The 13,988-nt window shown below is 46.7% G+C and overlaps 1 protein-coding gene across 2 annotated transcripts in view; it reads left to right on the top strand.

Moving 5' to 3' along the window:
- Positions 1-12,849, top strand: part of LOC141222891 (gastrula zinc finger protein XlCGF66.1-like) — a 146,613-nt gene extending 133,764 nt beyond the window's left edge. Inside the window, exons 2-7 of one of the 2 annotated variants that reach the window (XM_073666725.1) lie at positions 9,812-10,009; positions 11,442-11,587; positions 11,717-11,896; positions 11,980-12,103; positions 12,188-12,285; positions 12,484-12,849. In XM_073666725.1, the coding sequence (XP_073522826.1) occupies positions 11,510-11,587; positions 11,717-11,896; positions 11,980-12,103; positions 12,188-12,285; positions 12,484-12,582 (579 nt within the window). In that variant the 5' untranslated portion in view covers positions 9,812-10,009; positions 11,442-11,509 and the 3' untranslated portion in view covers positions 12,583-12,849. Of the gene's footprint in view, positions 1-8,296; positions 10,010-11,441; positions 11,588-11,716; positions 11,897-11,979; positions 12,104-12,187; positions 12,286-12,483 lie in introns of those variants that run through there. The other variant, XM_073666724.1, reaches the window with a different exon arrangement.
- Positions 12,850-13,988: the final 1,139 nt, after the last annotated feature.

The following is a 13,988-nucleotide window of genomic DNA, read 5'->3' as shown; positions in this document are numbered from 1 at the left end:
TCCTCCTCCTCTCTGTCCTCAGGCCATCCACGCTGAACAGATGGTATTACAGTTGTGCAGGTAGTACCGTCTATAGCGCAGGAAACTAGCACCTGTTCTTCCTCCTCCTACTCCTCTTCCTCATTGTCACCCAATCCACGTTGGGATGAGATGAGGCTGGGCTGTGTGTAATCACCATGTATGGTTCCTTGCTCCATCTCATTGTTCTCCACTTGCAATGCATCCTCTTTGATTGTGAGCAGAGAGCGTTTCAGAAGACAGAGAAGCAGGATGGTGATGCTAATTATGGCTTCATCACCGCTCACCATCTTGTTGGAGTCATCAAAGTTTTGGAGGATGGTACATATGTCTGACATCCATGTCCACTCCTGAGGTCTTATGTGTGGAGTCTGAACTAAATATAGACGGCCTTGTTGATGCTGGTTCTCAACAACTGCCCTCTTCTGCTCACAAATCCTTCCCAGCATCTGCACTGTGGGGACATCACACACCAGTCTGTGAGCCGGAAGCTGCAAACGCTGCTGAAACACGGCAAGGGCTGCGGAAGCTGTAGGTGACTTTCTAAAATGGGCACACCGGCGGCGTATTTTAAAAACTGATCCGGGAGCTCCGGGTATGATTTGAGAAACCGCTGAACCACGAGGTTAAGCACATGGGCCAGGCATGGTACGTGTGTGAGTTTGCCTTGCCTCAGAGCCGCCACTAGGTTCCGGCCATTGTCACACACGACTATGCCTGGCTGTAGGTTCAGCGGTGTGAGCCAAAGATCTGCCTGCTCTTTCAGAGCGGTCCACAACTCAGCATTGTTTGTCACCTAAGCATATTAGCTTCAGCACAGCCTGTTGCCGCTTGGCCGAGGCAGTGCTTCCAGCTTGTGACTGATGTGGTCATTTCGGAAATGGAGGCTGAGATGCAGGAGCTGTAGACTGTGGGGGCAACCCTGATTGACCTAAAGCCCGCAATCTTAGGCGTCGGGAGGACGTGTTCCATCCCAAGGTCCGACTGGGTCCCGGCTTCCACTATGTTAACCCAGTGTGCCGTCAGCAAGATGTACCGTTCCCTGCCCACGAGCACTTGTCCATGTGTCCCTGGTTAGGAGGACTTTCACGGTAACTGCATTATTGAGGGCACGGCTAATGTTTTGGGACACGTGCTTGTGTAATGCGGGGACAGCACGCCGGGAGAAATAGTGGCGGCTGGGGACCTAGGGACGGCCACTGCCATCAGATTGCTGAATGCTTCTGTCTCCATGAGCCTAAAAGGCAACATTTCGAACGCAAACAGTCACGAAATGTGGGAATTTAGTAGAGTGGCCTGTGGGGCGTTGGCTGCGTATTTGCTCTTGCGTTTTAAGGACTGGGGTATGCACAACTGAACGCTGCGCTGGTACAAGGATGTGGACATGCTTCCTGACCCTGCTACTTGAGAGTGTGCAATTACAGGTGCAGGGCAGGAGGCATCTTCGCATGCACCATGGACAGGTGATTGGCTTGCATGCACAACAGTGGAAGAAGCGGTGGTGCCACCCGCAAACACTCTTCCTGGACCCTGGAGTTCGGCCCACAAAGTCGGGTGCTTTGCTGCCATGTGCCTGATCATGGTGGTGGTGGTCAGGCTGGTAGTTTTGCCATCCCTGATGCTGATGCTGGCCTGGTAGGTGGTGCAAATGGCCTTTGTGTGGTTATCGGCAGAGTCTTTAAAAAACAACCAGACTCGGGAAGACCTAACAGTTGTACTGGCAACTTCCTTCGTGTTGGTGTTACGGTGAACGTTTGCCAGCCTTCTGTCTGCGGCCACCACACTACTTCTTCCTGCCTGTTGGCATGCTCTGCCTCCCTCCCCCTGTGTCCTGCTGTCCTCGCTCTTCCACTTCCGCACCCTGGTCCTCCTTTTGAATTTCTGGCAATTGTGTCTCCTCATCGTCCACCTCTTGTGACACTTGTCACCTTCGTGTGACCGTGGCTGCTCAAATATTTGGGCATCGCTACATGTGATCTCCTCTTGCCCCTCTCAAGTGGACTGGGCAAGAGACCCGAATCTATAAATGGAAAAGTGAACAGCTCTTCGGAGTGTCCAAGTGTGGGATCTGTTGTCTCCAGGCACTCGGCATTATCTGCTATTCAACCAACAACCTTTTGACACTGCTCTGGGTTCAATAGTGGTGTGCTGCGGTCCCCTAGGCATTGGTAAGGAAGGTCAGGCGAGAAGATATGGGTGTTTGTTGTGGCACAATTTCAGCTTGCCCACGGCCTCGGCCTCTGCATGCACCATCACCATTACGCCCAGTTCCCCGTCCCTTGCCACGCGCCTTGCCCATTTTAAATGGAGGCCAATATCTTCCACACTCACTACAAATGGCTGAATTTGGAGCGAAGTTATATGTGATCTATGTGACGGAGAAACCACAGTTTTAAATACCTGGCCTGTAGGTAACTATTTTAAACAGCAAACCGGTGTCAAACACTTCGCTGACACACTGAAACAAATTTTTAATGGAGGCCAGAAATGGTAGTATTTTCTGAAAACGTATATATGATCCGTGTGACGGAGAAAATACAGTTTTAAATAGCTGGATTTTTAGCACTGTATTATTGAAAGGACCTGGCTGTATTCTGCAGTGCCAACAAGCAAATGTCGCAGAAAAACTGTGTTCTCTGGATTGCTTTTTAAGCAAATAATGAGGATTAAGATCCAAAAAAAAATTATTCCTGGCCCCTGAGACCTGGGCCTTTGTCTAGAAATATCTAACAGCAGCAGAAGGCAGAATTGGAATGGAGCCTCTTGTGCTATATGCACTGCAGTCTGCTATATACACTGCCTGCCTGCCTATGTACACTGCCTGCCTGATATCTCTGAAGATGGATTAGTCCTCACGACTGTTTGTTGAGATGTATATGTTTGGATCTGTTCTACCTACACTACCTAATAAACAAGCGAATCTCTCCCTAGCTCAGCAGTACCTCTCCCTACTCTGCCTGATTGCGGAGTAGACTGACGAGTACAGCGGCGCCAGGTCTGATATAGACCTGATGACGCTGTGCGGCCAGCCAATCACTGTAATGCCACAACCAACATGGCTGCGGCATTACAGTGAGTGATAAGCTATCCCTGCATGTTCATTGGCTCTGTAAAGAGAGCCAAACATGCAGGGAGGGGACCCGAGCATCCGCCCGAGCATCTCGCAAGTACTCAGCGAGCTCCAAGCATCTCGAGTACTGAGATGCTCGGGCGAGTACCGAGTACTTGCGAGTATGCTCGCTCATCACTAATCTGAGCTTCTATATCAGAATTGTGTTATCAGTTATTTCCCACATATACTATTTAGTAATTAACAAGTGTGGTGATCCTTTTGTGTCTCTAATTATGTATTAGTGGTCAAATTTGACCATTTAGGAATATACTATGGGCTATTGTAGATGGAAGTGACCCAAAGTGTACATATACTGTATATACAATGTGGAAAATAAGTATTTGACATACTGACTATTTTGCCAGTTTTCCCACCTACAAAGAATGGAGAGGTCTCTAATATTTATTGTAGGTACACATCAACTGTGGAAGAATCTAAAAATAAAAAACAGAATATCACATTGTATGATTTTTAAATAATTAAATTACATTTTATTGCATGAAATAAGTAATTGATCATGTACCAACCTGCAAGAATTCTGGCTCTCACAGACCTGTTAATTTTTCCTTAAGAAGCCCTCCTACTCTTCTCTTCTTACCTATATTAATTGCTCCTTTGTTACATGTATAAAAGACACCTGTCCACACACTCAATAAATCAGACTCCAACCTCTCCCCCATGGCCAAGACCAAAGAGCTGTGTAAGGACACCAGGGACAAAATTGTAGACCTACACAAGGCTGAGATGGGCTACAGGACAATTTGCGAGCAGCTTGGTGAGAGGGCAACAATTGTTGGCACAATTATTAGTGATGCGCGAACGTGCTCGGATAAGGGGTTATCCAAGCATGCTTTGGTGCTAACTGAGTATCTTTGGCGTACTCTAAAAACATGTTCGCATTACCATGACTTCATGTCTCGTGGCTGTTAGACATCCAAAACATATGCAGGGATTGCCTGTTTGTTAGGCAATCCCTGTATGTGTTGTAGGTGTCTAACAGCCATGAGACATGCAGCCACGGCGAAACAAACATATTTTTTTAGCATGTAGATTATTTATTATCAGAAAATGGAACAAATACAAGATGACTGTCAATCTTCCTCAGCCTGAGGCTCCATGCTACATTTCGCCTCGTGCAGTAAGGATGATTCTGAGAAAGGTCTGGAATTCGTCCAGAACTACATGGTAGGACCTGGTCAGTCATCTGAAGAGAGCTGGGAACACAGTAACAAACATTACCGTTAGTAACACACCATGATGCCATGGATTAAAATCCTGCAGGGCACCCAAGGTTCCCCTGCTCACACCAGCACATGTCCAGGCCTGTTTGAAGTTCGGCAGTGACCATCTGGATGATCCAGAGGAGGCATGGGAGAAGGTCATGTGTATCAGATGAGACCAAAATAGAACTTTTTGGAATCAACTCCCCTCGCCGTGTTTGGAAGAAGAAGGATGAGTACAACCCCAAGAATACCGTCGCAACTGTGAAGCATGGTGGGGGGAAACATCATACTTTGCGGGTGCTTTTCTGCAAAGAGGATAGGAAGACTGCACCTTATTAAAGGGAGGATGGGGTCATGTATCTCGAGATTTTGCCCAACAACCTAATTCCCTCAGTAAGAGTATTGAAGATGGGTCATAGCTGGGTCTTCCAGCATGACAATGACCTTAAACACACAGACAGGGCAACTAAGGAGTGGCTCCGTAAGAAGCATTTCAAAGTCCTGGACTGGCCTAGCCAGTCTCGAGACCTGAACCCAATAGAAAATCTTTGGAGGCAACTGAAAATGTTGTGCATCGACAGCCCCGAAACCAGAAAGATCTGGAGCAGATCTGTATGGAGGAGTGGGCCAAAATCCCTGCTGCAGTGTGTGCAAAGCTGGCCAAGAACTACAGGAAACGTCTAACCACTCTAATTGTCAACAAAGGTTTCTGTACCAAATATTAATTTCGGTTTTTCTTTTCTATCAAATTCTTATTTCATGCAATAAAATGCAAATTAATTATGTAATAACCATACAATGTGATTTTCTGGATTTTTTTTCAAGATTCTGCCTCTCACAGTTGAAGTCTACCTGCGATAAAAATTACAGACCTCTCCATTCTTTGTAGGTGGGAAAGCTTGCAAAATCCGCAGAGTATCAAATACTTAATTTCCACTCTGTATGTATGTTGGTGTGTGTGTTGCCGTGGTAGCCCTTTCAAGAAGAGCTAATTTGGATTAAGATATATTATCTCTAAATCTGCCATTTTTGTTCAAATGAAATAAATACGATGCATTGGAGAAATAACACACAGCCAGTGTCTGAGTGTATAATTCTTGTCTGCCCTCAGAGCACAAGCAACAAGTATGGACAAATTCATAAATAAATGTGGTCTCCGACTGGGAAGGAGGTTACATCCATGCATGTAAAGGACATATGTATACAAAATAAAAGGACACCTGTGCCAGAAATTCATAACCCCATTGACATAGCTGAAGCATTTTGTTGCTGTTATAGCTCGCTGTATAATATTCATGGACAATACCACGACATGCCACCTAATATTCTTGAAACAAAATATGGACACTGCTTTTCCTTCCAGACAGACCCCTGAGCAGGATTTACTAGACAAAGCTTTCACTGAACAAGAGATAGGAGAGGCCAATAAATCATTCCCTATCGGGAAGAGCCCTGGGCCAGATGGATTCAATAATAGATTTTATAAGATATTTGTACCCATGTTATTACCATTTTAGCCGAAGAGCTCAATAATATCTCAGAAGACTCCCCTCCTTTGCCCCCAATCAGTTAAGAGTCATATAATGGTTTTTCTCAAAGCCTGGAAAAGAACCAAATGCCTGCCCTAATATTCATCCAATATCATTCATTAATGTAGATGTCAAAATATTCTCTAAAATAATTGCACCATGGCTCTCCCACTACCTACCCTCAATTGTTAGCAGCGATCAGGTTGGCTGCATTAAAGGTAGAGAGGCTCGTGATAATACGGATAAAACATTGTTAATTTCACATGCAAAAAAAAACCAGGGGATCCCAATGTGCCTTGTTTTTGTCAACACTGAAAAGGCGTTCAACAGAATGCACTGGACTTTCTTGAAGAGCATATTGCCACAGATTGAGTTGAGCTCTTTCTTGTTATCTAAAATTCTATCCTTCACTGACCCTAAAGTGATAGGGTAACCGGCCTTCTATCTGACACATTTTCTATTAAAAAGGGGACGAGACAAGCGTGTCCCTTATCACCTCTGCTATACACATTGATGATGGAACATTTAGCTGTAGAATTACATAAAATTCCTGATATTAGTGGAGTTACTATAGGCTCACACAGCGTCGGACTGGAGTACATTGGGCCCACCAGAGAAAATCATTCTTGGGGCCCACTACGTAGCTACATAGAAATAAATATAAGACCTCCAATTGTGTGGTAACACGCTAATATCAGGGTATAATATAAGATAGTACACTTCTTATTGTTATAGAAAGAGATGGCGCCCACATTTTGGTGCAAACTCAATGATAAATGTCCCCTGATGTGTAATAACAGCTAAACCAATGTTTTATAGCACCAGCGTAGTGGATGGGATTTTATGACATCTCATCCATACGCTGAGAAAATCCAGAGCGTGAATTAACCGATGCTGCGGATATTCACCACCGACTTCATCCTTTGCAATACAAAAGGATCAAGTCAGGCTACATTCCCACAGAGTGAAGCCGCTGCGGCCCCGACACTGCAGTAGAGTCGCAGCACTTCCGCCCTCATTATGCTAATGAGCAGCGCCATTTTTTTTTTCTCCTGTGGACTTTCCTAATAGATGTTAGTCTATTGGGAAAGTCCACATGTGGACCCGCAAGAGAAATTGACATGCTGTGGATCTGAAAGACGTGCCACTTGTCAGAATCCGCGGGTGATCCGCAGCCTGAGATGCACACATAGTGGACATGGGATTTCTAGAAATCCCATCCACTATGCTTTAACATCTGGCCACTGCAGTTTTGACACTGCATAAACACACAGTTTCAAAACCGCAGAGAATCCTGAACGTGGGAACATAGCCTCAGTGGTAAAGGTGAACCAGCAGTAAAGACAACAATATCTGCACTATATCTGTGTGGATATTACCGCTGTTAATTTGCTATGGGTTTTCCATTGTAGAAATTCTGCAGCAAATGCATAATGTGAATGTATCCACTAATAGTGGTGGGGGCCCTAAATCACTTATGTATGGCGTTATTACTGATATAAAAAAAGAGCTTTCCCTTACTTAAATCTCTCTGCCACATTTAAGGCCATAACTTCTTATCAAGGGCCTCACTTTGCTAGTAACTTTTAGTAAGACTTTTAGTAAGTCAGGGGTGATACAGGGAGAGGGGACTAAGTCAGTCATGGGTGATACAGGGAGAAGGGGCTAAGTCAGTCAGGGGTGATACAGGGAGAGGGGGCTAAGTCTGTCTGAGGTGATAAAGGGAGAGAGCTCACATGGGTTGATACAGGAAAGGGGTCGCAGTCAGAGGTGATACAGGGAGAGGGGGCTCAGGTCAGGGATGATACAGGGAGAGGAGGTGCAGTCAGGGGTGATACAGGGAGAGGGGGCTCAGGTCAGGGGTGATACAGGGAGAGAAGGTGCAGTCAGGGTGATACGAGGAGAGGGGGCTCAGGTCAGGGGTGATAAGGGGAGAGGGGGCTCAGGTCAGGGGTAATACGGGGGATGAGGATCAGTTAGGGGGTGCAGTCAGGTGTGATACAGGGAGGGGGTGCAGCCAGGGGTGATATGGAGGGAAAAGCCTCAGTCAGAGGGGATAAGGGAATGGGGTGCACCGTGCAGTCAGTCAGTTGTGAAAGGGGCGATGAGGGAATATGGCCCCCATTCATCCTTAAGTAACTTAACCCCTTCCCCTCTATCATCCCTGACTAAAGGCCCCCCCATTTGTATTTACTCACTGTTAGGCTGGCAGGGGGGACCTCCTTCAATCATTGCCAGCAGCTGTAAGGCTGCGTGCCCACTATGCGTTTTTCAAGCGTTTTTGCCGCGGAATTTCCGCAGCGAAAACGCTTGATAATACATGCCCCATGGTCCCCAATGAGAATCCGCATGTGCTGTGCACATGCTGCGGAAATTTCCGATGCGGGTTATCATTGCAGAAAAATACGCAGCATGTCCATTATTTTTGCGGACACGCAGCGTAATTGCCGCCATTGACTTGCATTGAAATGCTTAACATCCGTATGTATACATGTATACATGCGGATGTTAATGCGGTTCAATGTGTGGATGGTACCCGGGGCTGGAGAAGAGGAGACTCTCACCTCCAGACCCAGGTACCATGGTACCTGTAAAAAAAAAAGAATTTAAAATAAAAAATAAATATATATTTACATAGAATTATATAGAAGGTTTGCTGTGTCTGTTAACGTAGTGTCCAGAGGCTGGAGGCGCTACCAGGAGACAGGCCAGTACACCAGGAGACGTGGAGGGAGCCATAGGAGGGCAACAACCCAGCAGCAGAACTGTTACCTCCTCCTTTGTGCAAGGAGGAACAGGAGGAGCACTGCCAGAGCCCTGCAAAATGACCTCCAGCAGGCCACAAATGTGCATGTGTCTGCACAAACGGTTAGAAACCAACTCCATGAGGGTGGAATGAGGGCCCGTCGTCCATATATGGGGGTTGTGCTCACAGCCAAACACAATGCAGGACGCTTGGCATTTGCCACAGATCACCAGGATTGGCAAAGTCGCCACTGGCGCCCTGTGCTTTTCACACATGAAAGCAGGTTCACACTGAGCACATGTGACAGAGTCTGGAGACGCCGTGGAGAGCGATCTGCAGCCTGCAACATCCTTCAGCATGAACGGTTTGGCAGTGGGTCAGTAATGGTGTGGGGTGGCATTTCTTTGGAGGGCCGCACAGCCCTCCATGTGCTCGCCAGAGGTAGCCTGACTGCCATTAGGTACAGAGATGAGATCCTCACACCCCTTGTGAGACCATATGCTGGTGCGCTTGGCCCTGGGTTCCTCCTAATGCAGGACAATGGCAGATCTCATGTGGCTGGAGTGTGTCAGCAGTTCCTGCAAGATGAAGGCATTGAAGCTATGGACTGGCCCGCCCTTTCCCTAGACCTGAATCCGATTGAGCACATCTGGGACATCATGTCTCGTTCCATCCACCAACGTCACGTTGCAGCACAGACTGTCCAGGAGTTGGCGGATGCTTTAGTCCAGGTCTGGGAGGAGATCCCACAGGAGACCATCCGCAACCTCATCAGGAGCATGCCCAGGCATTGTAGGGAGGTCATACAGGCACGTGGAGGCCACACACAATACTGAGCCTCATTTTGACTTGTTTTAAGGACATTACATTAACCTTGGATCAGCCTGTAGTGTGTTTTTCCACTTTAATTTTGGGGGTGACTCCAAATCCAGGCCTCCATTGGTTAATACATTTGATTTCCATTAATGATTTATGTGTGATTTTGTTGTCAGCACATTCAACTTTGTACAGAACAAAGTATTCAATGAGAATATTTCATTCATTCAGATCTAGGATGTGTTATTTGAGTGTTCCCTTTATTTTTTTGAGCAGTGTATATAGGTTTTATTACTAGATGTAAAGAAGAAAACTAAATACTGTAAAATAATAAATCTCCTCATATGTTTCCCCTTATTATCTCCAGTAATTGTATTATTACTGTTATGCACACGCCCGGACTGACTGGGGTGTGCTTGATTAGTGATCCCACTGTACCATGAACCGAGGAGTGCCTGGAGGGGCGTAACTAAGTATCAACCCGATCCGACCAAGGTCGCATGGCAGCTCAGTCGACTCCGTGCACCAGGGAGGAACCGAGCAGAAGGACCAGGTGCTACTCCAGGTCAGACCCCGGACATCGCTGTTGGAATGCAGGAACTGGGGAATGCAGGAACAGGCAGGTTAGGCTGGCATACAGACAGGTGGGTATTGGCAGGCACAGTTGGTATGCAGACAGGTGGGTACTGGTAAGCACGGCTGGTATGCCGACAGGGAGGTACTGGCAGGCACGGCTGGCGTGCAGATAGGGAGGCACTAGCAGGTTGGAGCGCAGGCTGGATAGGGTCCAGTACAGACTGGGATACAGGAACAGAGCCGCAGATGCGGTAGACAAGCAGAGTAAAGCGAAACCGCCGGAGCGGAGGACAAGGCAGAGCAGAGCGAAACCGCCGGAGCGGTGGACAAAGCAGAGCAGAGAGGAACCGCTGGTTCGGTGAGCAAGCAGAGCAGAGCGAAACCGCCGGAGTGGTGGACCAGGCAGAGCTGAAAGAAACCACTAGTGCGGTGAGCAAGCAGACAGAGCGAAACCGCAGGTGCGGTGGACAAGGTAGAGCAGAGCAAAACCGCCGGAGCGGTGGACAAGGCAGAGCAGAGAGAAACCGCTGGTGCGGTGAGCAAGCAGACAGAGCGAAACCGCAGGTGCGCTGGACAAGGTAGAGCAGAGCGAAACCGCCGGAGCGGTGGACAAGCAGAGCAGAGAAGAACCACCGGAGCGGTGGACAAGGGGGAGCAGAGCGAAACCGCAGGAGCGGTGGACAAGCAGAGCAGGACAGGGCTGAAGGTGCAGGCAGAGAGGACTGGGCTCTGTTCACATGGAACAGACAGGAAAATACAGGAAGACGGTTAGAACACAGGAGGTAGATATGGAGGAAGGGAAAAGGGACAAGCAGAACCAGATACACACAAGGTACTTACAACGAAGTAGCGAGTGGACTCTAAAGTCACAAACAGAAGTAGAGAGACAACGAGTTGGAGCTAGGTGCAGGTTCAGACACTGCAGAAAAAGGGAAGGTACGGATATAGAAATAAACAGACAACAGGCTAGGAGATAGTTCAGACAGGAACTGACACTGGAACGAAGTCACAGGTAACAGGCCTGGGAATACAGCCCCCAGGATGGCGGAAACAGACAAGATGAGAACAGGACCTGGCAACTCAGAGGCGAAGGAGCACACTGATTGTTAGTGTTGCTCAGGCACCACCTTCAGGGTGGAGGGGGTTTAAATATCCAGTGACTCACAGCAATAGGCTGGGGATGCATTAGGAGCGCGCCCACAGCAGCTATAAGAATCAGGAAGCAACCGGGCCGCCGCCCTAAGCAGTCAGACAAGGGACAAGCACACAGCATGAACTGGAGCAAGGTTTGCAGGCTGGACTGATGGGTAAGATTGCGGTCTTGCATAGTGGGAGGTGGTGCACTATGCAAGCACGCCACCAGGGATGTTACAATTACACAGGATTTTTATGATGTTACATCGGCTCATCTTCTCATTCAGGTCTCTACAATATCAGATCAGTGAAGATCTTCTATATAAGAGAATTTTCCTGATTTTATCCATCAAGGATGGAAATGGACAGAGACAAGATGGTGGAGAGGATGTTACACCTCACCCTAGAGATCCTCTTCCGGCTTACTGGAGAGGTGAGAGATTCTGATGACGTTACATTACATCATTCTTATCTATGGGAATAACAGATGGACAGAACTGGAGAGGTGAGGACTCTGGAAATGTCTAGAGTGAGATGTATTAATGTGTCTCTCCATAACCAGGATTACACAGTAGTGAAGAAGACCTCTAGTGAGCGCTGTCAGGCCCCTGTGTCTGAGGGACGGGGAAGACCCCTGAGCCCAATCACAGGGCCTCCACCTCACCCCCTGATACATGAGGACATCAGTGACCAGAAGATCCTAGAACTCGCCTACAAGATGATTGAGCTGCTGACTGGAGAGGTGACACTGCTGGGAATGCTGGGACATTATACAGTAACGCTATGAAGGGATCGGGGGGATGATGGTATCATTGTATGTGTCAGGTTCTTATAAGGTGTCAGGATGTCGCTGTCTATTTCTCCATGGAGGAGTGGGAGTATTTAGAAGGACACAAAGATCTGTACAAGGACGTCATGATGGAGGTTCCCCAGCCCCTCACATCACCAGGTAATAGACAGGACTAAATACACACGGCCTATAATTATCTGTATGTAAAGAACGAATTCAGTCCATGAATTTTCTTTCCTCCAGTTCTATCCAGTAAGAGGACAACACCAGAGAGATGTCCCCGTCCTCTTCTTCGACAGGACTGTAAACAAGAAGATCCCAATGCTCCTCAGGATCATCAGGTAGATGGAGAGAAGGTGTCATGAGATTTCCCCTATGATGTGTAGACGGCTGTGAAGGTCTTGTGCTCAGTCTTGTTTTATCCACCAGTATTATATGTTTTATACTTGTGTAATGAGAACGGTGGAGATGGCAGGATTAGAGCTGATCATAGATGGGACTTCTCCATCTGTCTGTGACTTTTACGATATTTGTTTCAGGGTGAAGATCTGACCCATATTAATACTACAGAGACATATGTGAGGGGTGTTGAGTGGTGTAAAGAGGAGATTCCTACATATGGCTGGCCAGGTGAGTAGTGACCACTAAATACAGAGAAGTCATTGATTCTTCTCAGTCACCGGCTGTGGTTGCTTTATCAGTAGTGTAGTCCGACCTTATCACAATCGTGTGATCTCCATTTTGCCTCTAGATCACAACATTCTCCTCCACCCAAAACTGTTGAAATGACTTTGGGTATTGAAAACCCTTTTCTATAGAACTTGCAACCAGGAAGATCCACCTCCCCCTGGGATCTCAAATTTGGACTCATTAGACCAAAGCACAGATTTCCACTGGTCTAATGTCCATTCCTTGTGTTCTTTAGCCCAAACAAGTCTCTTCTGCTTGTTGCTTGTCCTTAGCAGTGGTTTCCTAGCAGCTATTTTACCATGAAGGCCTGCTGCACAAAGTCTCCTCTTAACAGTTGTTGAAGAGATGTGTCGGCTGCTAGAACGCTGTGTGGCATTGACCTGGTCTCTAATCTGAGCTGCTGTTAACCTGCGATTTCCAAGGCTGGTGACTTGGATAAACTTATCCTCAGAAGCAGAGGTGACTCTTGGTCTTCCTTTCCTGGGGCGGTCCTCATGTGAGCCAGTCTCTTTGTAGCGCTTGATGGTTTTTGCAACTGCACTTGGGGACACTTTCAAAGTTTTCCAAATTTTTCAGACTGACTGACCTTTGTTTTTTAAAGTAATGATGGCCACTCGTTTTTCTTTACTTAGCTGCTTTTTTCTTGCCATAATACAAATTCTAACAGTCAATTCAGTAGGACTATCAGCTGTGTATCTACCAGACTTCTGCACAACACATCTGATGGTCCCAAGCACATTTATAAGGTAAGAAATTTCACTTATTAAACCTGACAGAGCACACCTGTGAAGTGAAAACCATTTCCGGTGACTACCTCTTGAAGCTCATCAAGAGAATGCCAAGAGTGTGCAAAGCAGTCATCAAAGCAAAAGGTGGCTACTTTGAAGAACCTAGAATATAAGACATATTTTCAGTTGTTTCACACTTTTTTGTTATGTATATAATTCCACATGTGTTAATTCATAGTTTTGATGCCTTCAGTGTGAATGTACAATTTTCATAGTCATGAAAATACAGAAAAATGTTTAAATTTAGAGAAGGTGTGTCCAAACTTTTGGTCTGTACTGTATACCCGTGCCTTCGGAGATGAGTATATGGTGCGTATATATTCATAGAAGGGGCCTACAAAAGACATTCCTCTCAACACTATATACATCCAATCCCATCTTACATTGTCAAAAGCTTTTTCAGCATCTATTGCAGGTAAAGCTGGTGTTTCTCTCGTCCTTGGGTTAAAATTTATCTTGTCAAGTGTCAATAGTACTTTTCTAATGTTTATCGTGGCCGGTCTACCCTTGATGAAACCTGACTGTGTGCGTGATATTAGCTTTGGCATGATGGTGGCCAATCTATC

This window comes from Phyllobates terribilis, unplaced genomic scaffold, assembly GCF_046119375.1.
Source record: "Phyllobates terribilis strain yellow unplaced genomic scaffold, ASM4611937v1 Scaffold_364__1_contigs__length_1914224, whole genome shotgun sequence".
NCBI lineage: Eukaryota > Metazoa > Chordata > Amphibia > Anura > Dendrobatidae > Phyllobates > Phyllobates terribilis.
This window is presented reverse-complemented; position numbering and strand designations above follow the sequence as displayed.